General features: G+C 42.4%; 1 protein-coding gene across 4 annotated transcripts; it reads right to left on the bottom strand.

Annotated features, from left to right (window-relative positions):
• Positions 1–8: 8 nt before the first annotated feature.
• per1b (period circadian clock 1b) lies at positions 9–24,475 on the bottom strand. Of its 4 annotated transcripts, none has more exons than XM_044340745.1 (20): positions 24,297–24,475; positions 13,193–14,158; positions 12,640–12,893; positions 12,321–12,442; positions 11,733–11,934; positions 11,417–11,611; positions 10,828–10,906; positions 10,422–10,528; positions 9,965–10,118; positions 9,522–9,798; positions 9,169–9,277; positions 8,869–9,031; positions 8,648–8,766; positions 7,504–7,650; positions 6,268–6,672; positions 4,897–5,702; positions 3,341–3,527; positions 2,768–2,981; positions 1,877–2,027; positions 9–1,761 (listed from the first exon to the last, which is right to left on the bottom strand). In XM_044340745.1, exons 2-20 carry the CDS (start codon positions 13,639–13,641, stop codon positions 1,444–1,446), a joined length of 4,458 nt encoding a protein of 1,485 aa, XP_044196680.1. In that variant the 5' UTR covers positions 13,642–14,158; positions 24,297–24,475; the 3' UTR covers positions 9–1,443. The 4 variants fall into 4 exon arrangements, with proteins under 4 accessions (XP_044196680.1, XP_044196681.1, XP_044196682.1 ...); XM_044340746.1 differs by lacking the exon at positions 24,297–24,475 and adding an exon at positions 18,242–18,344; XM_044340747.1 differs by lacking the exon at positions 24,297–24,475 and adding an exon at positions 18,008–18,211.
• Positions 24,476–24,624: the final 149 nt, after the last annotated feature.

Here is a 24,624-nt window from a genome sequence, read left to right as displayed (position 1 = left end):
ACTTCACATTTAAAGGACTTTCAAGTCATTTTATTGTGTTTCTTGTACAAAGAATTTCACAAAAATATTAAGAAACTGTCGCAGACACCACTGACGCCATAAAGCATAGGATATCACATGACCAGAACAGTGCCACAGAGAGGAAGAGAAAGGGACAGAGAGGAAAAGAGAAGATAGTAAACACTCTCTGAACTCTCAAGACGTTTTTTAGAGAGCTACGTCCACCTCTTTTTAAAAAATTCACTTTACCACCATGAGCAAGCACTGGCAACACAAAAGCTCTCCCTCAACTGAAGGGCTTTACAGCTCCTTAGGGTGCTGGCAGTTTGGGAAATACTGTCTTGTGATGTTTGTGAGAGAATAACTTCTCAGAGGGGCATTGTTCATTTATCACTCTGGGGTGACCACACGAATGCACAAACTAATGCCCGGCCAAGGCGAGACCTTAAAGTCCAGGTCCGTCTCCTGGCGATTGCCACGCTGCCCTACGATTTAAACTGTACATCGCTCATGTGAATAAACTAGATTGCAGTGTTACACAGCTACAGAGACTGTGATTTGATTGTTATTTTTGCCGCAAATGTAAAACAAATAAGATTTTAATCCTGGACTTTGTCACATATCTTTCTTTTTATAGTACAGACACTCTTTTGGGCATTTATCCTCTCTATTTGCAGTAGATGAAAGTATAAAAATATACACAATGTTTACAAAATAAAGTCAACCTGGCTTTCACTGTACATTTTATCTGTTGGGTGAACGCTGCTTTTTCTGTAGTCGGAGCAAGGTTTCCATGACAAAACCTAAATTCAGTCTTTGAGAGAAAACAGGACCTAAGTGGGAGCAGGATCCCACAACCTGGGAAACATTCAACAAGAGAAGAAAAGTCAGAGGTGAGCGGATAAGCTCCCTTCTTTCCTCGCGAGCTCAATCCTGAACAGGAGAGATGAAAACGTCAAGGAGGACACTGTGGTGAAGCACATCCATCTTTATGTAAAGGCGCCTTTTTGTAACACATTCACCTTAGTCCTCTCTGATTATTTTACAACTTTAAATAAATATGCCGAGAACTACAAGAACAGCTGAGGGGGGGGGGGGGGGGGAAACAAAATACTACCTCACTCTCTAAAACTGAGTGTGCACATCCTGTGGTTTCCAAGGCATCTCGTATGCAGTCATACAACATGCCTGGTGTGCTGTCATCAAAGTCAGACTCGATGAAGATTTATTTTCGGCAAAGTGTGCCGCCTGACCTGTCAAACAGTAAATGGCAGTTGTCTCGATTAATATGCACCTTTAAGTCCCAGCAGAGGCCATTTCAACATCTTACATCCTGTGTAATGATGTTAAGGGCACATACAGTCCTGGCAGGTGCACATATCCTGCATATCAATGTAGAAAGGTCCCGATAAACATTATTCTTCTTTATCTTTGGCCACCTGCTTAGTGAGTCATGTCAGACTCGGGCGGCTGAGCCCCCGCCGCCTTTTCTTCCGCAGACTCTGAGGTCACTCTCTGCTCCTCTGTTGTCATGTCTTGGTTGCTGTCTTGTGTTTTGGTTTCTTTCTCTTGGACCTCCTCCTCCTCATCTTCGTCCTCCGGCTGGGCTTCGTCCATGGCTGTCTCGGATAGGTTTTTCTTGGCCTTACTGGCACTTTCTTCTTGAGACTTGAGCACACTGCACAGTTCCATCTCGTGGATCTCCACGTCGAACGGGGCGGCGGGAGGCACGGAGGGTGGAGACTTGCAGCCTGTGCAGCCCTGGAAAGCATAAAGAAACGAATGATCTCCCGTTGTTTCTACATGTTGGGTGTATTTACTCATGTTAGCTGTCAAAGTCTCAACAGAATTTCGGGGATGGGCGCAGTGTACTCACAGAGATGTTGATGGCTCGGGGCAGACGTCCTGTGCGGATCCAAGGGTGCACCTGGCTGAGCTCCCTCTTCTGCTCCTCTGTGAAGCGAGGCTGTTGTTTCTGCATATTCCTGAGGGCCTCACGATCCTCACGCAGCACCGTCTCCATGTCTCTGTTATACAAGCACAAGGAAGGTGGGTCACTGTAAACCTGCTGTCTTTTCTTGACAGTCAGCTAGTTTTGTCAGAATATGCCTTGACTGGCAGCTGGTGCATGCTGGATGGCAGGTATGAACATGGTAGCTCTGGTCCGAGGTTCTTTAATTAGGCCTATTTTTTTCTGTTTTGTATAAATTCTCAAGAGATTGTTCATTTTATAAACTGAAGCTTGTTGTTGACGCCCAACTTCTGTGATTTAATGAGCAGAAATTGAGAATCTACAATAAACAGATGGCTGTTACACCAACAAAAAGGCTATTATTATTATTATTATTATTATTATTATTATTATTATTATTATTATTATTATTATTATTATTATTATAATTGCTGATGTAATAACACAACACATTAATTTCATGGGGCCATTTCCTGCAACATACACACAGTAGTAGTGTGACATCACAGTTCAATATTCATTTTCAAGAGTGCAAGATCAAATTAAGATCATCAAATTTTGTATTTGTATATTTTCAAAATTCTGGTACTTATTTTAAACTTTAATACTAGTTTTTAATTAGCAAAGTACAGTGTAACATTGGCCAAGTGTATTCAAGCATTAAAAAATAAACCGTACCTCTTAACAAAAAACAAAACAAATAAAAGAAACAGCTCTCTGTCTAATAAGTGAGACTATTAAGTAACAATAAGTCTACTGCTGTGTTGTTTGGATACATTTTGCCCCGTGTCTTACCTGACAGGCAGTTGATATGTCATCATGACCTTGTCATCTGTGTTGGCCATGAGCAGCCAGATGGGGTCCTGGAGGACGCACTTGATAAACTGCTCCTCACCTCCGTCTCCCCCGGTGCTGCTGCTGCCCCCTGCTGGCTGTTTGCGGGAATGGTCGTTCTCCAGCGAGTCAATACTACCAAAGTATTTGCTGGTGTGGCTGCCCTGGCTGCTGCCTGAATGGACACAAAGAAGTGAAAGGAAAGATTTGATTATGAGAGATTTTTTTTTGTAATTAGTCATTTTGATGCTGAGTCTGTTTGGGCAATGTGTGCACCAAAACATGAATTTTGCAAACAATATTGAACAATCACATTTACATAGATTTTATGCATTTAAAGCAATGTTTAAGTGAAGGAAATTAAGGTTTGATTTGTCTGTATTTATAACAAGAAATAGAAGGTGATTTCTTTCTAGTAAATTTGTATTTTGACACTTATTACCTAACTTCACATGGCCAAAAAAACATTTAATTTCACTACTTGAAAGAACAAAATTCCATTGAGGATGGACTGAAAGTCATTAGTCTACGTACTGGTGCCGCTGGTACCAGAGGAGCTGCAGCCATTGGAGCCGGAACCAGAACCCGAGGACCTCGTGCCTGAGGATCCTGATCCAGAAGCAGCGGAGCCAGTGCCTGAGCGGGAGTCTTCCTGCAGCAACATATCCAGCAAGTCGCTGGACGTGGACATGGCATCCTGGTTGGACTCATTAGTTTCACCCTAATGGAGAAAAGAGATATATGGCATACAAAAAATGTTAAAGGCTGTAAATTTTAGATAGATAGCCAAGGCATCAAATACCTTCTTGACAGATAACTGTCTAAGGGAAAATCTTTCACCAAAAGGGTTATTTCTATTACAACTCCTCCTATCCTCGACTGACGCAATTGTAGATAGATTTGGATTTTCGAACAGGTGACCAGAAGGAATAAAATGACTATTAAACATGTCACAGATTTGTTCTTTTTTTCTGAGACAAGGACAAAATCTAGAGAAAGGTGCTTGACTATCGACAAAATAACATGACTTAGCATTTCAATCAGCCCTGCCCACATTTGTTTCTCAACTGTCTAAAGATCTGCCAATCCATAGAGGACTTTGAGCCTTGTACTTTTGCTCTTGCAACATCCCTTAACTTTAACACCTCTGAGATTTCAGGTGCAAACCAAGGATTCAATCTATTTTTACCCTGTATTTCTTAAAAGGGAGTCATATTTATTTGCTAAGGAGTTAAAAACATCTGTGAAATGGCTCAGGGCTGACTCAGGGTCAGGAATAGCACATAACCTTGTGATATCACTGAGAAATAAATCACAAGGAAAAGTCTGCTCAGCAAAATGTTGTAGTCTCTTTATAATAATATGTGGTGGAACCTTTCTTGTCTGGAATCTGTAATGCAGAAAATTGGACAATGATCACTTAAGTCCACTATTGGCTGTGAATTTATGTAGTTTGTTCATTAGGATTATATCTATCAGGGTCGACTTTTCTGGATTTCTGGTGTCTGGCCAAGTAGGTGAAGAAATGAGCATCTTTATTTTTAATCAGACAACCAGGTTTCTGTTAGAATTCAAATATCTGGACTGGTTTGTTGGACTCAGATTCTAATGGGGTCCAGTTTTGGTACCAAGCTTCTCACTTTCATGTGGATTAATCCAAGAGCTCTGCAGTTCAGGAAGTCCAGAGGGGTATCAACTAAAATTGGATTAGTATTCTCATTTCTCAAGCGAGGTCCTTGGTCGTAAAATGAGTCACAGGAAATTAACTTATAATTGCCAGTATTTACACCATTATGACCATGCCACTGACAAGTGGTGACGCCAACACTAAGGATGAAATGAGACCGAAAACAGGATGTGATGACATTGCATGTACTACTGACTAAGCTGTTAGTGTTTTCTTATAGTCAGTGGGTAAGAGAAGCTTTACAGGATTGCAAGGTCAATTAGTGTTTGTTGATAAAAGACCTGAGCCTTCCTGAAGGAAGGAGGCCATCTGGTTTAAAATTTAAATTCTTCCTTTAGCATTTTTAATCATGTACAATAGCTATGAAAACATTACATCATATCCTGAGCATCTGTGAACTTACATTCTCATTCTCCTTGGAGTTATCATCAGAGCTCCTCTGATTGGGTGAGCTCTGTCCCCCGGCTGCACCACCCTGCACAGAAGGTGGGGCTTGCTGTGAAGCAGCCAGGGCCGTGGCGACCTCTAACCGGTTGCTGGGAGACTCCTCCAGCTGCAACAAGTTGAGAGGGGAGGAGCATCGGGACTGGAAGAGGGGGGACTCTGCCCCCTCGCGGTCAGCAGGTGTCTGACTGTAGGACTGGGGGGTGCTGCTACGAGACGGGGCACCCATGCCTGGAATGGACATTGGGTTGGAAACAGCAGTGGGGACAACGGCTGGGGTGGCGCCAGGGTAAGTAAAGTTAGGATTGTAGAAGTGTCCGGGGTTGGCGCCTGGCTGAGAAATGGGCGCTCCCATCTGGGGGAACATGTAGTTGGGCAGAACGAGGGCCATCATGGGAGGCACCATCTGGGTAGGTGGGAAACGTGATGGATCTGGGACAGGTAAGGGCTGCGTGAGCGGTGGGTAGACGGGGTAGATCGGAAGCATACCGGGAGCGAAAGGGGGAGCGGGAATGCTGGCCTGGGAGCACACAGACGGCCAGGAGGAGGAGCTAGTGGGGGGTCCGAGAGGCATGTTGAGGGGCCCTGGAGGCATGTTGAGGGGTCCGGGAGCTGTGCCGTGTCTGGGGTCTCTGCGGCCCCCGTTTAGGCCCAGGGAACTGTGCTGGTCAGATGACTCCTGGTGCTTGAGCCTCTTACCCCCACGACCACGTCTGTGGCCGGAGGTGCCTCCTGCAGCTGGGTAGTCGCGAGAACAACGCACACCTGAGAAAAACACGGAGACAATGAGTTAAGCTAAACAACAAGGATTTTAGAGTTAAACAGCAATAATTTTGCTTCTGTCATATCCATAGTTTCAAGACCTACATAAAAAACTAGATCAATGAGGGCCCCATTAAGATAAATCATGGTGAACTGCAAAAACATTTAGTCATCATTCTGTTGCAGAATACACTCTGGTCTCTTGCAGGTCATATTATCCCTGAACCATTTTGTTATCAATTAGACTATTTATTATTTTTGCAATAACTGATTAATCATTTTAATCTAGAAAATGTGAAGTACTACAAGTGATTCGTCTTCAAATTGCATGTTGACCGACAGTCCAAAACCCAAAGATACTGACCTCTATGTATTAAGCTGATTGACTTGTCATGAAAGTTGTTCTGATTATTAAATATATTGTACAAATGATAAACCACTATATGAAAGCCTCTCTACTTGTGCATATTTATAAACTCTGCTTTCACACGTGCATATACAGTACTGTGTGTGTGTGTGTGTGTGTGTGTGTGTGTGTGTTTGACTGGTGAGAGTAGTGTGCCCCTACCTCGTGACAGAGGGTTGGCAGCTTGTGTGTGGCAGCGCACAGTCGAAGACGCCGTCTGATCAAACACGCGCAGCTTGCTGAGGTCCTTAAAGCGGTGGAGGAACGCCTGCTCCTCCTGCTGGGTGTGGGCGGAGAGTACCTCCTTTGTCAGACCCCGCCGGCCTCCACCTCCTCCTCCTGCTGCTGCTCCTCCACTTCCACTTCTCCAGCTGTCCCTCTCCGGTTGAGTGGCTTGAGAGTGTGGGGGCGGAGGAGGAGGAGGGGGAGGGGGAGGAAGAGGAGGAGGAGGAGAAGGAGGGGTAATGGAGGTGTTAGTGGGAGGCGTCAGGCCTCTGGCGGGAGGAGTTGGAGTAGTGATAGGCGGAGCAAGTGTAGGAGTGGTAGGAGCCTCCTCCATGACGATGTCTGTGATTAAGAAGAAGCATGTTGGGGTATTAGAGGAAATCAATGTTGTTGGAACAGCATAGAACAGGGAAAAAAAAGTGTAAACAGTAGAAAAACATGTTAAGGCTCAACTGCAAAAGAGATGACAGCCATAATATTTCTGGAAAGAAACAAAGGCAGAAATCAGATTATGTGTGTGGGGCTACAGGTTACTACAAGTTCATTTTTCAAGACTTTGAAAGCAATAAATCCTCTTTTAGGCAGATTTAAAAAGCCAGAGAGGTAAAATCAGAAAACAGTAGATTACAATATAAAGGGTGTGTAACAACATAAAAAGGATGGGTACAAAGAAAAATCTAAAACTTTAGCCAATTAAACCATATTGAAGGCCATTAAATTCAAGATGGTGCAGGAACAAGTATTCAGATAAATCAAAGTCCTGCATTCAAAATGTTAAAAGTACAGAAGTATTAGCAATAAAATACTAGTAGTAGTAGTCATTATGCAGAATGGCCCCTGTTAGTGTTACATTATCAGATTATTGGATCATTATTATTGATGGGTTCTTATTGACACATGAATATGTAAGTGGTACTTCAATGCTGTGGTTAGTCAAGGTAGAGCTAATTTGAACTGCTTCATATACCGTTGGGTAGCAACATTTTATAAACTGATGTTTGTTGCCCAATATTTCCCTCTGTTATGTAGTGGAGCAGAAGTATAAAGTGGCATAAGATTGAAATACTCAAGTACAGTACAAGTACCTCAAAATTGTACTTAACTACAGTACTTGAGTAAATGTGCGTGGTTACTTTCCGCCACTGAGGCGGTGTCAGTGTTGATGATTCCCACCTGACTCAGGAGGCTTCTTGTCTCCCACATGCACAATGGTGCTGCTGAAGCTACACTGGGAAGTGACTGAAGCTACACTCTCTGCCTTGGTGGCCATGGTCAGTGGTGGCAGAGGGGGAGGCTCCCCTACCAGGCTAACTGAACCGCCTGTAGAAGCAAAAAACCCCAAAAGGTCTCCTGTGATACACATCAAGAACGCTGCACACAACTTCAGCACAGAGAAATACAATCCAACAACAAAAAAAATGAGGATTTTTTTTTTGTTAGCAAGTACATACAGAAAAACAAACAAAGCTTAAACACTGTCATAATATAAACTTAAAGCAGAGTGCAGCCCCTTTCACACATGCTATCTATCCCTGAAATGTTCAGGAATATTTCCTGCATGGAAATCTCTTCCGTCTCCAACCTCAAGACATAGTAACATTTCAGGGAAAATGCTTGTACTGTGTTGTGATAACATTGCAGGGACAGGCACATAAAGGGTTACATCCATCTCACAAAAGACGTTTTCGCGTGGAGCAAGTGAACCAATCACAAGACTCCACTGATGACTATTTGAATCTGCGACTTCTTTACGGTTGCCTTGCAAATGCTTTCACAGGTGATTTGATAACTAACAAGCAACACAAGTTCTTTTGTTTGCTTTTTTTTTTCAAGAAAACAGCTTTTCGCTAACCGTGTTCCTGAAAATAATGTCCACCGCTGCTTACACACACATCCGGCTGTGCCCTTTCTGCTACTGTTGAGTTTTATGGTGGTTGGCATCCATAAATGTAGCATTACCGCCATCTGCTGGACTGTCCCTTGCCCTATCTATTCAGGCATTGCCATGGCATGTGTGAAAAGGCACAACACGGAGATGTTTCTGAGTGTAGCTGCAGGTGTAAATAGTGAATATCACCAGTGATGCCTGAAAGGTTATCCCAGTAATTAACTGGAACTATGTGTGAAAGAGGCTTTTAAAGACCTAAATTCTGTGATCCTTGTATAACTGTACATACATTTCTAAACCAGACTTGGACAATACAACAGGGACTTATTCTACTGTTAGGTTTTTGTCCACCCCCCTGAGCTACAATATTATCTACATAATAAATTACAAAACAACCCAAACTGGTTTGAAGACATAATTTAAAAATACCTTTGGTGTTTCCATTGGCTTCCTGCTGTTTGTCATCATCAGATGTGGAGGACGCAGTGCAGGAGGACGAGCCACATTTCCTTTTAACCGTGTTAGGAATGTTACAGCTCTCCAAGTACCTGGGTGGAGTCAAGAGTGTTGAATTAGCAAAATGAATAAAAAAGTGTATGGATTTAGGTTTTGACTACTTATATTCACACATACTTGAACGGTAAACACACCTTATGATGCTGTCCAGACAGTTGATCTGCTGGTATGAGTAGCCAGTGGGGGGCTCCTTCTGTACAAGCGGTGGAGGGACCAGGGCTTCGGGAGGTTTGGTCATATCAACTATCAGACCTCTGATTGGGTCACTGTTGATGGCTCGGAGGCTGGTTGTTGTGCCTGAATGATGAATAAAGAGATAGAGTAACAGAAAAGAAAACAGTAAGAACACAACTTATTTTACCCGAGATAAAAATCGACTTGTATATAAATATGAAATAACCAGGATGTCTGTTAACTGTCCTTTTTAACATTACCTGTGCTGGTGTTTTTTCTGGGTAGTGGCCGGTTACGGGACTCGATGAAGACCTGTTGCCCGTTAGTCTTGACCATGTGAACATCTTTGCAGATCTGCTGGAACGTCATCTGGAACAACCAAAGCGTCACACTCGGTTAACTAAAACATGGCATGGCTGTGAATCTAATCTGTCATTATCCTCATGTTGAATCAGCTGAATATCTGACAGTGTGTGTAACCATGAGAAAATGATCAATTATGTTGTGTTTTATGGAAAAAGTACATTTCTTATGATGTTGTTTGTCTCTCAATAGCCTATTTAAAAACTTCATTGGAGACTAAAACGTCAAACTACTGGTTGCTCAGACTCACGGGCTTGTGCAAAGCGACTGCGGCGGCAGCTTTATCCATGGCGGGGCCATTGCTGTCGCTGGAGGAGGCGGCTGAGGCACTGAGGTGCTGCTGGTGTGAGCGGCGAGAGCCTCGTGAGCCGCTGGACCCGAGCGAGCTGTAGCCCTGAGAGCCGCCGCTGTGCACGGGCTGCACCAGGAGCCGGTGGATCCGCTCGCTCAGCTGCACGATGTCCGGGGTGGTGACGCGACTCACGCAGCCCTGCGGTGCCGTGAACACGTCCTCATTCAGTGGGCTCCTGGAGACGGGGAGAACGGCAGAGGGCCACGAATTGTAATACTTTAAATATATATATATTTGAAACAGACTCCTTCTCTTCCTTTTGTATGCCTTTTTAAAATGCAGATATTTCTGACTGACTGTCCTGGTAGCATTACATATTTCTGACCAACAAATAATCTTACGTTCTGACTTTGTGGCGCCCAACAATAAACGCCACCTTCCGGCTCCAGGGGTTGACAAAGGAAGACCAGCTGGTGTCAATGGTCAGGTATTCCCCACTGCGGGCACACATCCTCAGCGGCGCATATTCAAACGGCTGCCCTGCAAACTGAAAGACTGAAGAGAAGACAACAAAACACACGTTATATGAGGGTGAGATCATGCATGATATCATTTATTTGGAAGATATTAAAATACTGTTCCATGAGTAACACTGACTTATAACATATTACATTAATGAATGAATCCATCTCCCCCATAAATGGAAGATGTGGAGCTCTGACTCAATAGTTTAACAAAATGGAAACATATAATACACAAGATAATGGAGAAATAAAAGAAAACAAATAATTGATAAGTATATAAGCTACGTGATTATTAATTATGTGCAGACAGAGCTCAAAAGGTCAATAGACTCACTTTTCTCGTGTATAGCCACCATGGTGGGCCTGTCTTCAGGGTGGATGTAGAGCAGGGTGGGGGTTCCCACCAAGTCTTGAGGCAGGTAGCCCAACAACGGCACTGCCCTGCACACACATCATATTAACACACCGTTAAAACAGCAAAAGTGGTTTTAATGAACAAGCTGTGCTAATATGAGGGCATGGGATTTTATTATTACACTTGGGTTGTACTCAACTGTAGCAAAAATGTTGACAAACGCAAAAGAAACACTGAATTAATTATCTAAATTCCAGGTAGTTTTCGTGTTATGCAACTGCCGTTGCTCTGACTGTCCCTCATCTGCTGCTATTCATCCATATGATCATCAGTTCCTCATTTCAAAAACACTATGGCCAGAAGGCAATGCAGGTGGGTAACTGACCTCTCGTCGACTTCCTGGAAAAGGCAGCTGGGAGTGTGACTGGTGGTGAAGATCCTCTTGTCTGGAGGGATCCGAGGAGCTGACGGGTACAGAGGGCACAGATACAACAGATGAAAAGCATGTTTCAGGGCACAGGATGAGTAGTAAAATGCGAGAAATAAGTAGTGAAAAAGTACGCATTCCGTATATATGCTAAGGGTTAATCTGCAATTCTGAAATGCATCCAATCATTTGGCATCTGTGCAATTATCCATATTCAGAGGAATATGGCATCCAAAACCTAATCAGTGAGACGCAGTCTGTTGCTTGTCACCTTTATGGTCCCACATGCAGAGATCATTTCAATTGCATTAGAGTTTTAAGTGTGCAGTATGACACCTTCTGTAGCTGTGATCCTTGGGTTAGCCTGACATAAGATTATGATTGCTTCACAGCCACAATAAAAACACTGTATGCAGTTTCATCATGTCTTTCCTCTGCTCAGTTCAAGACCAGAAGTAGCTCCAAATCACTTCCTTATATTGTAAAAAACCTGATATTGTACGTGCAATTTTTTTAAAGCTGAACCCTTACGGCATCATTTACATACCCTCGTATCCAGAGTGGACCTTCTCGGCGATGAGCAGGCAGCAGGGCTGTGCCTCAGAAGTGTCTGAATCTCTGATAGTGAGCTGGTAGGGTGTGAGGCGGAAGGGGTAGTAGCGCATCTCGCCGCCCTGCGTCCGGTCTGCGCTGATTCGACAGAACATGGACTTCTCCTGAGTGCAGTCAACTGGAGGAGAGGCTGGGGGGGGTGGAGGGGAGACAGAGTTGGAGAAAAAGTCAGCAAATAGTTTAAAGACGTTTGACATTCAATAACAATCAATATTTTGTGTTAGAAATAACAATAATCTGCCTCAGCTCACCAGAACCGATGCAGGACGCCCAGAGCGGCAGACGGCAGGGTGCCGTGCCGCTGTAGAAAGTGCTGACGTCCTGAGGCGCCAAAAGCTCCGAAAACATGGTCCCCTGGAGACACTCGGGCTTACAGCGCAGCACGGACGAGCCTTGGGGTGATACGTACACGACTTTCCCTGACAAGAATGACACGGCCATGGAGAATGTGTCCTGGAAAAAAAAACACAAGAGGAGAAGACGAGGTCAGGTCGGAGGAATTTAGTGAGACGTGCTTCAACTTCTCCAAAAACCTGCCGATGAGATCTTTTCTTTGGGGCACTGTTGTGTTTTGCAGCTCGATGACATCAATTTTTGTCGCTGAATTGAAGCAAGGTGAAGAGGGCTGTTTCTGTCGCTTTCCTTTCATTTAATTTTATATATGTGGTGTAAAAGAAAAAGTTATAAAACAATAATGTCCATGGCTCACAAACTGCAAAAAGTGTGAGGTACTATTAAAAAAATATTCACAAGTTTTATGAGACTTAAGTCCATGTAATCAGTATGTGAAAACCACCACTGCTTTAGAGTAGCTCTTCAGTGATATATAGTGAACTTACAGTGTTTTTGAGGGTGTATTCTGAGGTGATGTTGTCAAGCTCCTCAATTGTGAAGGCAGACAAGTCCAGACTGCAGCCGTGGCACTCCTCCACACTCCACTGGTGATAGTACTCCTTGTTGGCTGGAAAGGGGTCAGGGTGTGGATACAGGAATGGATGAAATTACATACTGAAGTGAACATTATGTACACAGAACAAGTAAACAAACACTCAGAGAAAAAAAAAAGGAGATCTATATACTGTATGTGTCACATATGCGCTGCCACTTTCTCAGACAGGGCTCACTTATTATTTAAAAACTACAGGAACACCCCCTCACCTCGGACTTGTCTGACACACTGGAGGGCGTATTTAAGTGCATTTAGAGTGCTGGAGTGGCCCTTGGACTTGCGCTCGGATGGCAGGCGGAGTTTCAGCTCCTTGATGGCCTTCATTAGCTCTTTCTGGGTCTGGACCCTTGCCGACTGGTCGCTGCTGCAGCCCGAGGTGGAGGGAGGGTCGCGCTCTGAGCTGGTCAACAGCAAGCTGTAGGCCAGGGAGCCGCTAGGAGGTGAGAGACTCTGGGAGTTGGAGCTGGGCGAGGAGAGACGAGAGAATGAGCTTCTGTATTGACACGTGCATGACTGACCAGAACAAATACAGTAATTTTCTGCATGTGTAAGTACTTTGAGTACCACACTTTATAATGTTATTATGACAGAGGAATTCAAAACAGCTGAATTCAATTCAACTGAGTGAACACTGTACAGCTCTATCAAATCAGATTTTACTGTTAAAGCGAGCAATATGTTACAACATGACATCTGTTTGGCGCAGGCAAAAACAGAATATCCCTTTAAGTCCAATCAAAGTAGAAGAGTAACTTCTCTTACCTCTTGTTGCTCTCCGTGGTTTCCAGCATCATGCCGGAGTCCTTGCCATTGGACGAGCTGTGGGAGCTGTGTACAGACTGACGCCCGCGTGAGCCGCTGTCCCTCTCCATCCCGCCTTCGCTCTCCCTCTCCCCGGAGTCGTTCCCGCTGGAGAGGCCGTCCATGTCGTCGGAGTTGAGGCCCCTTCGGTCGCTGGACATCCCTCCAGATCCCGACCCTCCGCTGGGAGAGGAGCCTCCTCCGACTCCACTTCCTTGCTCCTGAGTGCTGACATTGGCACTGGGCTGACCGCCGCTGCTGCTGCTGCTGCTGTTGCTGCTGCTGTTGCTGCTTTTTGGCGAGTTTAACCCTTCGGACACAGCTTCCTGGTCATTGTCTTTCTCGCCGGCCCTTGCCACTCGCCCCCGAGCGTTGCTGCTGGCCACTGATTTAGAGTTGTCATAACTCATACTAGAGTAGGATGAGGCTGGCAGAGCTTGATTTAAGGTGTCCGATGAGGCGAAAAAATAGGAACAACTGTAATTTAAGTGGGACTACTATGTACGTAGCGGTGAATCATGATGCTAGCTGATGTTGAAAGAACTAAGGAGAGAAAATCCATTGCTTCCTCTGAAGCTGCTAAATTAAAAAAAGTTTGGGGTTGTAAACCCCTCTGAGGGTTTTTTAAGTGCCGATTTTTATATGACCGTAAAAATCTCGCAAACGACCAAAAGGCAAAGGCTTCCTGTCCAAAAGAAAGTAATCTTTTAATGATCGTGAGAGAAAGTGTCACTCAAAATATTGCAGACGAGAGATGAATGTCTACTTATGAAACAGCCTTGGCATGTGTACTCCGACAGATGGGATGAGAGATTGTGAGGGAGAGTGAGAAAAACAGCTCTAGTGTGAGCGAAAAAGAGTCATTTTCACTGTGTGTCTGGTCTTCTCGTCTCTTCTGGGATGTGTTGCTCTAGGTGCTGAGGCCACCTAAGATGAGAGAGATGGACAGAGAAAGAGAAGCATTAATATTGGCTGGAGGATGACTAAAAGCTCGGTCTAGCCAGCATCTCCCAAGGACGACGGCTATGAAAAGAGAGGAAAAAAAAAAAAAAACAACAAAAGAAAATAAGCGCTTATCATCTGTTTATCCTACTGGCCTCCAAGCAAGATTCAAATATGGCCATGAAATGTTTTCACTGTCTCCTGGTGCTGGATGCATGTTTGTCAGAATACGAGTAGTTGTTAAGGGCCCAACTGTAAGCCTTTTACCCAGATTATCTGTCTTCACATCTTGATAACAGAATAACAATAATCTCTTGCGCCTATTTGCATGCAACAAATGCGTATGCATGCATCTCAATATAGAACAAGTGAACATGCGCTAATGCCTGAATTAAATAGGACATTTGTTAGTCGTCATAGCTTAACCCCATTTTACGCAGAGGACATTCAAAACAAACAGTACGCCAGGTGGAGAGAACAAAGCTCACCATCTGAGATCTGTTGTAAACTGGGCTTTGCTTCTGAATAGTATCACAAAGTATATATATGGCCACCACCTACGCAAGTAAAAGTCTAGTGCTATTTATTCCCTGGGCAAGTGAGACACCCCATAATCCTTTAAAACCCTGCAGACGCAACCAGAAGACGGCACAGGCTAGTCTTTAGTCGTCAATCCTTTCAATTTTATACACTCAGATGGCCCATAACCCCGCTTTACCCGCCTCTTTAGGTGTGCAGTGATGCTTTTGGTGCAGAATTTGGTCAGGACAGGTTTAGCTATGGCCCTGTACTGACAGTTCAGACATACATCAGCTTCCTGTCTTGACGCAACAACCCAATACGGCTGACTGGGCAGCTTCAGCGCAGCCACCAGCTGGAGACAGCTCATTAGACCTGACAAGAGGATAAGAGGTGCGGACAGCTGATGGCAAATGTTACTCATGACACAAAAAATAACTTTTAAAACGAACGCAAGGAGAAGAAGAAGTGGTGGACAATCGCAGGTATTCAATGAATTCATGTGACGCTGCCTCGTTGCGACTATAAGCTGCCCCTCTCGCCAAAGCGTGAAATGTTAATCAGCATTATGTCAGGTCAGATGGATGATGCACACTTGCACATGACAAACAGTGTGCGCTACGGCTGAACTGGGCGGGAGAAGGAGCAATTGTGATTTGTAAATATGCAAGCAGGGCGTGAGTGGGTGTCCAGGCAGGCTGGCATCCATGCATACTTCCACGGGTTGATTGCAAAGACACAAGGCGAGTGGGTGGAGGTGGTGCTGAACTGTGGCTACAGGCTACTACAATACCTGGATGTGGTGTCCTTGTCCACCCAACAACATGCTAAGCCAACTACAGTGGCCCTTTTGCTATTCAATACATTTTCTGTGCCGCTTCCCTTTCAATGTCACAAGGCACCCTGAGGGCAAATTTAGAGTTTTACCCAACATGCATGTCTTTGGACTGTAGATAGAAATCAGAACACCTGGATGAAACTCCCACAGACATGAGGGGATGATGCAAACGCCACACAGCGAGGCCCGAGTCAGCCGGCTCGACTTTGAACCAAAGATTGTGAGGTAACAGTGCTCACCGCTGAGCCACCGTGCCGCCCACCCTCTCAAATTATTCACAGGAAATGCACTCAGCAAGACCGATTTCTGATTATGCAAGATTTTGTCTGCCTTAGAGTGTGAAAGAATATGTAAAATGACTTTCAGACTATTAGATGATACATAACACCCTTTTTGAATATGCTTTAAAGTACATTTTTCAATTCGGCAACACGTGACTCACCAAGAAGCGATTTCCAAAAATAAATGATTACTTCTGTAACAGATCAGTCTTATCTCAAGTACCTCATTGTGTATTTTGGTAAAGGGAGATACTATGATAAATGTGTTTTGGTATGAACTGGTTGGAACGTTCAACTGGTGAAACAACTCCACGTGCACTGGAAGAGGCACTAACAGTGGAGGGCTTGCGGCTTAAGCGCCACAAAGATAGATGAACAAATAGCAATGACTAAATTAGAAAAGAGAACCAAAAACAGAATTTATGTCTACTGTCAAAATCCCATTCCTCTTCAAAAGCGGAAAAACACACTATGTACTGAGGCTAGATAAATCACATGCTCACATGAGCTGAGCAACAAAACTATCAACAAAGACATCACTGAATTTGGCAAAGTCATACAGCATTACAGCCAGTGAAATGCCACAGATCTGCTCACTATGATGATAATGAGGAAGAAGCGTTCATCTAATATAAAACACTGTATTTATGAAGCTTGGAACAATTCCAAACAAATAATTACAGTGTATTAATCAATAATAGGTCAGCTGATCACTGTCCAGGAGTACATGAATGACATGATCGAAAGTTATAACAGGAAGTAGGTCTATTATTATGTAATAAAGTGTACTATTATTACTATTAAAAGTACTTCACATGTACTGTTTAATAGCCAGTGGTTAAAGTCCATGTCAAGCACTAATAAATGTGTTCTGAGGTGGTCACACCACAGAAACATGTGTTATTAACCATCCAACCATATTTGACAGATTAAAAAATAGATAAATCGACAAGTATATAAAATTAGGTTTCAAAATCGTGGAAAAAAATAAGCAGTATTCTCTGCTCTGAAACGCTAGGGGGGGGGGGCGTGTCCGCTGAAGGCCCAATCCCGGGAGAGGTGCAGCTTGTCTCAAGTGTCAAATACCACTACAGCCTGAAAAATAGATGCTGTGTCTAGCAGCTTTATTGAACTTTATTGGACTTGTATAGCTTCCAGAATCCAATTCAGAGCCAGAGGACACTGACCTACCCAAGAATCAACTCTCACTCCTCTCAGTCTGCAACAGAGTGGTCTTTTTTTTTTTTTTTTTTTTTTTTTTTTTTAGCAATATGTATTACTGACTAGCATAATCTAGCCAAATAAAGTTAAGATATCAAAAAATAACAGAAGAAAACATATTTGGTCACTTTACCAGATAGTGTTATTTGTCTGTATAGCTAAACTAGCAGCCATCGTGTTTTTAGTTTTGTTGCATATTACCAAATATGTAGGTGCGAAAAAACCCCACCATTATAAATATTATTTAAACTACACTAAAGTAAATTTAACACATAGTGTCATTCAACTACTTCAACCTTTATGACTATGTGTGGATTGCTGAATGTCATCATTGCAACACACAAGCTGAGCAACACAAAATGCTTTTAAACTGTTCAGATACCTTAACTGTACATTTGTTCATAATGTAGAACTGACAACTCAAATGGTCTATCAAATCTTTAGTCATACTGTGAATTAAACTTTAATTAAACAGGTGCACCTTTGGAGAATGCAGGGCGATGCCAATTTGGCCGGACACACAAAAGCATAATATCCATCAGTCTTATGACCTTTCTAAAATGTAAGACTTATCAGCAAGAACAAACCTCTTCCATTAGCTAGAGATGACAGAAAAACAATGACATCTGGTTGATGCCACACACATAATGAACGTCATGGTAACTGTCAGCGTAACTGAACAGTGACAGACTTTATGAATATTGTAATGAGATGACAGGCCACGTTTTTTTTTTTCTTCTGTGTAAAAGTTCAAACACGAATTGGCTACAAAAAAAGGATTTCCTTTCATTGTTAAGAAGATAAAAAGTTTCCTTCAAGTTAAAAACAATTAAACTACAATCACATCAGTAGAATATGCGCTACAATAGACACCATACTCAGGTACATCAGATAAATAACAGTTACAGTCACTGTACTACAGCTTTCACACAAACATATTTTGAACTTATTCGACACTAGAAAGATGCTGCTTACACAGAATGACAGTCACCAACACCAACTGGCAACATTAAGACACTTCCCTACTGCAATGGAGGCTACAGATGGACGGCTGTCTGTGGGAAGCTGTGGCGTGGCTCCATGCGTGAACATGTGTCAACTTGTCCTCTCGGATGAAAGAAAACGCTCCGTACCGCTCCGTGACAAGACGCTGCGAGCTTTTAATATAATTCAAGCATATTTAAAGCGGTGCGGTTAAACTTCCCTCACCGGTATGAACATCCGTAGAGCGACTGCACGCCTCTCCTCACTGTCATTGTGTAGTGTGTTACGATGCTTGCACAGCACAGCACAGCAGTTCTGTCCCGCTTTGCTTTCCTGTGTACATTCGGCACGTGTACGCGGCTGTGTTTTCCGCAGGCCTTGCCGGCTTCTGATTGGCTGGCTCCCTCGACCAATGGGAGCGCACGCCCTCGCAGAGGCTGTACTGCCTGCGACATGGGGGCTCCAGCAATCACTGGTCTCAGCTCCGCCTCAGAGCTCCTCTTTTTTGAATATGCAACGTCATGGACAGATGCGCGATCTGATTCAGGATCAGTGTCTTTGGGCGGAGTGGGAACTGCACATTATGTACATGTATGAGACACGCGCTTTGTCTGAGTTAAAGAAACAAAAAGTACACCGTGGCCACATGATTTCCCAGCATAGTAGGAATGCCCGTACAAAAAAAAATGAAGTCAGTACTTTAAACAAAATCAACCTTTTATTGTATTTCTTTAGATAAAATATATAAGACTATATATTACACCATTTAAATAACTTGTGAAACAATATAATTTAGTCCTAATGTAATATTATTTATTGCAATTACTGTAAAAACTGAGTTTGTAAAATTAAAAGTTGAAGCAGAGAAGTGTTGGATGTCTCAGTGGGGGGAAAAAACCCCTGGTTACACAAAGTCCACCACGGTTGAGAGTTCAATTCCCACAGGGGTCATTCTAAACCACTGTTTCCCACCCATGCGGTCCAAAAACATTTGGAAAGTCTAAAAGAGCCTCATCGTAAATCATTTTATCCCATTCAAGTTAGGGGAGGGCTGGACTTGTCCCTGAGTGATAATGAAGCCCATCTGACCAGCTAGGAGGTGGGTCGGGCGTGCTTTGACCCGACTTTGGAGGTAGTCCACCTTGGGCGTGACCGGGCGCGTTTGAACCTGGCAAAAAATCAGCGCTGCATGGTTTGATTTGGTGCGGCCTAAGGTGCCAATGGAAAAAAGGTTAAACTTCTGACCCTTCATGACAAGAAGCATGAGCGGCTCAACAGAAAATGCTTCTTTTTTACTTCTGACTTTTTCACTTTAAGGACTTTTAAACAGTTTAAGAACAGATCAAATAAATATAGAGCAGTTGCAGGACTTTCTACAATGAAAAACTGTGAAAAGTGTGTTTATAATAACCCAGTTGGATCATTACTAATGCATGATAATGTGGTCCAGCGACAGTGTGAAGCAATAACAAAAATTGGTCAAAGTGTTGCAATCCCATTATTTGTTCCTCCTGGAATATAGTATCCTTTTCTGGGAACAGTTTGCTGAATTTTGACCTTATTTCCACACTGACATAATGCCCATAGTACACATATCTGCCAACTTTCCTTGTTTGACTTTATGTAGCTGTAGTAGCCTTGTTTAGTTCTCCGCCGAGGTATGAGACTCATTAGTTGATGTGCGTTGTTTTGCCTGACGTGACCCAACCACGCAAAAATAGTCCTTAATCAGTTGTTGTATGTCGTAATGACACGTGCAAATAAAAATTAAGAACTTTGCATGAGCCAAAACTCTATCTGGGACAACACAGATATCTTATGAATGTACCAGCAGCACAGACCGCACCTTCATCAAAATCTCTTTGATGGAGGAAATGTCCCACGCTCATTTCCTCTGTCTCTATCAACAAATCATGGCTTTCTCCATCATCTACGCCCACTACATTACATGCTTTTTTACCGACATGCTGATGTGTCGTATTCACAGTGTGTGGTGGAGGAGGAAGAGGAGGAGCATCTTTCTCTGTCTAGTATGATTACTGTAATAATGACAACACAATAAGACCATAAACTATAACCATACCTTACTTAAACCGGTAAAACTAGTGTGGATTTTTAAGCAATCCCTTCCATCGTATCAAATTGCATCTATCACTTTAACTGATCCTTAAATAACTGTTTATGCTTTTGCCTAATCCTCTCCTGTATCAAATCCTGTCCTCTTTCAATAGTAAATATATCAAGTTACTGACACATAATGCTCTTGAAAAGCCTTTTTCATGCGTACCTAAAACCCAAAGCCGAGCTTAAAGGTTCACTTAAGTTTACAAATCTGGTATAACACATAAGCTATTAATATCAGCCTCAATCCAGACTGAAATGATATTTATATTGCTCGACATTAGCTATCAAAAGTCAGATGTAAAAAAACAAAAACATGATCCACTATTTTAGAGGAAGCCAACTTTTCTATTCTAAGCGGGAGAAATGTGAAACATATTTAATAACATCTACGGTACATAAATCAGTTTCAATAATGAATGCAATCAGGGAAGCCTCCCAGCAAATCATATCCAAGTGTAACAGTCTTAATACACTTTCAACTGACGCTTTGAAACACTTAATAGCTCATTATCTTATTAAATCACAGTAGTAAGAGAATATTCGGACTTGGAGTTGTGCACATACTGGAGCTGAGCTGAACAAACTCTAGAACAAGTTGTAACTGGTGGAAAAAAAAAAAAAGAAAAGAAAGAGAAACTAAATGAGAAACAGTTCAACAGTCAGCAGATGACAGTTTACAGCAAAACCTGGGATTAATCATTTTTGAATTTGCAAGACAGCTCTCGTTAATCAGAACAAGTACCACCTCAGGCATTTTAAGAGCCACCGCTCAGCTATTTTCTGGCAGCCTGTGGTAAGTTAGGTGGCCCTGACTGTTTTATTGTTATCTGAGAACAATGAATACACAAACACACGCACACATACACTCCTCTGACTATCTATCTGCTCGCTCCAAATCTCTCTCCCTCTCTGTCCTTCTGTCTTAAGCTATTTGTTTTCACCATTTTCATGCAACTTAGTCCAACTAAACTACTTTGAAGTGGAACAGAGACTTAGTAGGAGACGCTGTGTGACTTTATGTGGCCGGTAGAGCTGCAACCATGAGTCGATTAATCGATCAGCTGCCAACTATTAAGTTCATCGCCAGCCAGTTTGGATGATTGATTAACTGTTTTGACTCAGTTTTTTTGAAGAAAAAATGTCTTAATTCTCTGATTCCAGCTTCTCAAATGTGAATATTTTCTGGTTTCTTTAGTCTTCTATGGCAGTTTTGTTTGTTTGTTTATTCAGATTCCCATTGGCCACAGTATTGCAGCAGTGACTACTCTTCCTGAGGTCCCTAAACAATACTTCAATAACAGAAATACGTCAATAAACATCCGTAACATTCATACTCACAATACATAACACACCCACTAAGACACACAACAACCGACACCAACTCAAAGCCTGTCTAAGCTCTGTATAATAATGTCATCTCTTAAATAACTGAGAAAAGAAATCACTTAGTAACTCATCCACTAAATCACAAATCAAAGTGAGATGGACAGCTCTCTACATCCAATCACATCTTCAAGAACAGAAAAAACAAAAAGTCATACTGTTCTACACTACTCCTTATGTAAACAAATACAATCTTAACTTGTTAGAACATGTTGTACTACTTAACCAAGACATAGGTGGCGCAATCAATTTTACTGCAGGTTTCACTGGCTTCACAACAAGCTTATCAAACCATCCTTACTTCCTCCTCATAACTCTCTTTTGTACCAATACTAACCATCTCAAAGTTAAATTTACATGATTTATTACTATTTATTCTGTCTTTTATTAATTTTATTGCTGAAATAATAACTTAAATAATTAGCAATATCCATTAGTTTAGTAAGAACTTTTCCATCTGCTTCCAAAACAATGGTGTTTTGCTTATTAACTCTTCTTCCCATTAATTCATTCCATATTTTTCTACTGTCTAATTTAGCATCCTTACTTCTATTTTGTAATTTTTTTTTTCGTTTTGTTCAATTTTGTTACATAATTCCTTAATTTACAATATTGTATTGCATGACCTGATTTGGTTGCCTCTGCCTTGGCTCACTGTCTTTGCACCATGTATTTTTCTTAACATTTCTCACAATTTGCTTTCTTACAGGGGCATGTTTGTCAATAATTGGCATTGACAAGTTAGTAAAAACATCTAAAGTCAAATCAGGATCTTCCTCCTGCAGAACTGTTGACCTGTCAACATTTCTTACTTCATCATAGTAATTATTTTCATTAAAATATTTAAACATCCTCTTAAAATGTTATTTTCTAAACTGAAAACAACATTTTTCACCATTTTCTGACATTTTAAGGACCAAACAACTTATCCATTAATCGAGAAAATAATCAACAGTTTGATTGATCATGAAAATAATTGTTAGTTGCAGCGCTAGTGGCCAGTAGAGACACAAACAAGACTCTTATTGCTGAAGCAGGAACACTGTGTTGCTGTTATTCTGCATCAGTGTTCAGACTAAGTACTGCTGGTGAGTCACTTGTTCTCACTTCTAAGTATCACTGTGCAGCAAAGTATTCTCTGCTGTTTCTCCAGCTGATTTGTTGAGTTTATGGTGTTCACTCACACTTCCCTCTGGGACTAACAGGTCACACAAGTGCAGGGAGGTTACTTTACACTTTCTTTCTTTTAATCCTCTATTTGCAACTTGACACATGCCTCTAAACTTTTTTGGGATGTTTAGGAGCTGCTAAGCTGCTCGCATAGGTAGTTACTAGGAAAGGAGATCTGCGAGAATAAGCTCCTGTAACCTGCAGAGTTTGATACTGAACATCTCTGCAGCTTCTATAGTCTGTTATTAATGGCCGTGTATTCAATACAATTAATAGGACATCTATAGTAAAGCATAAAGTCTGGTGAGAGCTACAGAGGTGGTTATGTGTACATTCTTATAAAAGGATCTACATTCATTGTGTTCACAAGTTGAACATGCATACGCCTTAAGTATAGCTCATTCATTACTAGATGTACTACGCAGGTCTTGCTATAGCTTAGTGATGAGGGATTTTTGTGCTGTGGGATCTGCGTGCAGCCTGTGTAGGTGATGTGTAGCAGCACAATGCATACACATGAGTGGTTTGTAACAACTGTCAATCACATGACATCATTTGATTGGCTAGAGGCATGCTTTCTGTACAAATAAATGCACTTATAAGTAGCACACAACTATGCTTATCCACAATTATACTATAGATCACAAGGAAAATACAGAATATGAAAGTAAAAGTCTATCCACAGAAAACAAGGCTTTAGTGATGTCTGTTCCTCCACCTAGAAAAACCAGCCTTCAACAATTAGGCCTCTAGTGGAGCAAAACTGGAAGTCCCTTTAAATCAGATGTACAGTTTACACCGATGTAATGACAATATATACATTAAACATTAAAGCTGTTGCTGCATTACAGCAAAATAACTACAAAACATCAGCAGTAGGGTGAAGATTGATCAGATTTTGCAAAATTGCAACTAATATTGTATTAACCCTTTACTGGTCCCAGAAGGCCAATAAGGAAAGATTTTTTTCTGTGTGTGCGAGGCAATCAATGCATGTCATAACAGTACATAAAAAAAGGGATTGCTGATAACAGACTCATGATCACGAGTTTGCTGCTGACAAAAGCAAAGGGTGGTTGCAATTAGTAAAAACTGACTATGTTTAACGTCACCGTTGGCAAGCAAGTACTGTATGGTACAGACCTATCACAGTGGGGCATTTCAGCCCTGATACCACATTGTGCAACGTCCCCCCCCCCCCCCCCTCACCCACCTAACACACACACACACACACACACACACACACACACACACACACAAATGACAAGATCACTTAATTTGCGAAAAATAGGTCTTGAAATTTGGATAGATGCCAACTAGGGGTCTCAGGGATCTCTCTTTCAGTGGTCGTGCCGGATTCTTCTTCTTACACATAAAAGGCTAAATCAGAATAGTTTCAAGTTTCATCCGTAAATTGTCAGCATTTTGAATAGCCTAAAGCTGATATTAAACAACATACTTTGGCTACAATATATGGCAGTTAAGTCAAATCATGTCTATATTTTGTACACTGGTATACTGATAGCATGCTAGCACGCTAACGTTAGCTATACAGCAACGGTCAAAAACACGACTAACTACAGCCCAAACCCCATCAGTTTACCTTAGATAGGCTTCAAAAACGACATCAATAGTTTAGATATTCCACGATGAAATGCGCACAGGTCTGAAGAAGTCTGAAGAAGACAGTATAAATCCTGGTAGCACTGACTGTCGCTCCTAGTCAGTCTATTCTCTCCAGACATATTTGCTCGCCCCCAACAGTAGTTTACACGCAGGAACACACGTGCAAGTGCATGGTCTGGCAAGTAATATTGAATACGCCGCTCTGATTGGACGGCAGGAGACATTGACCCCGCCTCAGGCCCGCCCCGAACGGTTTTCATTGGCTGAGAGGGGCGGGGCGAGCTGCACGGGGGCTTGGTAGTCAC

This window comes from Thunnus albacares, chromosome 22, assembly GCF_914725855.1.
Source record: "Thunnus albacares chromosome 22, fThuAlb1.1, whole genome shotgun sequence".
NCBI classification, from domain to species: Eukaryota; Metazoa; Chordata; class Actinopteri; order Scombriformes; family Scombridae; genus Thunnus; species Thunnus albacares.
The sequence above is the reverse complement of the archived record's forward strand: the minus strand, read 5'-3'. Positions and strand labels throughout refer to the sequence as shown.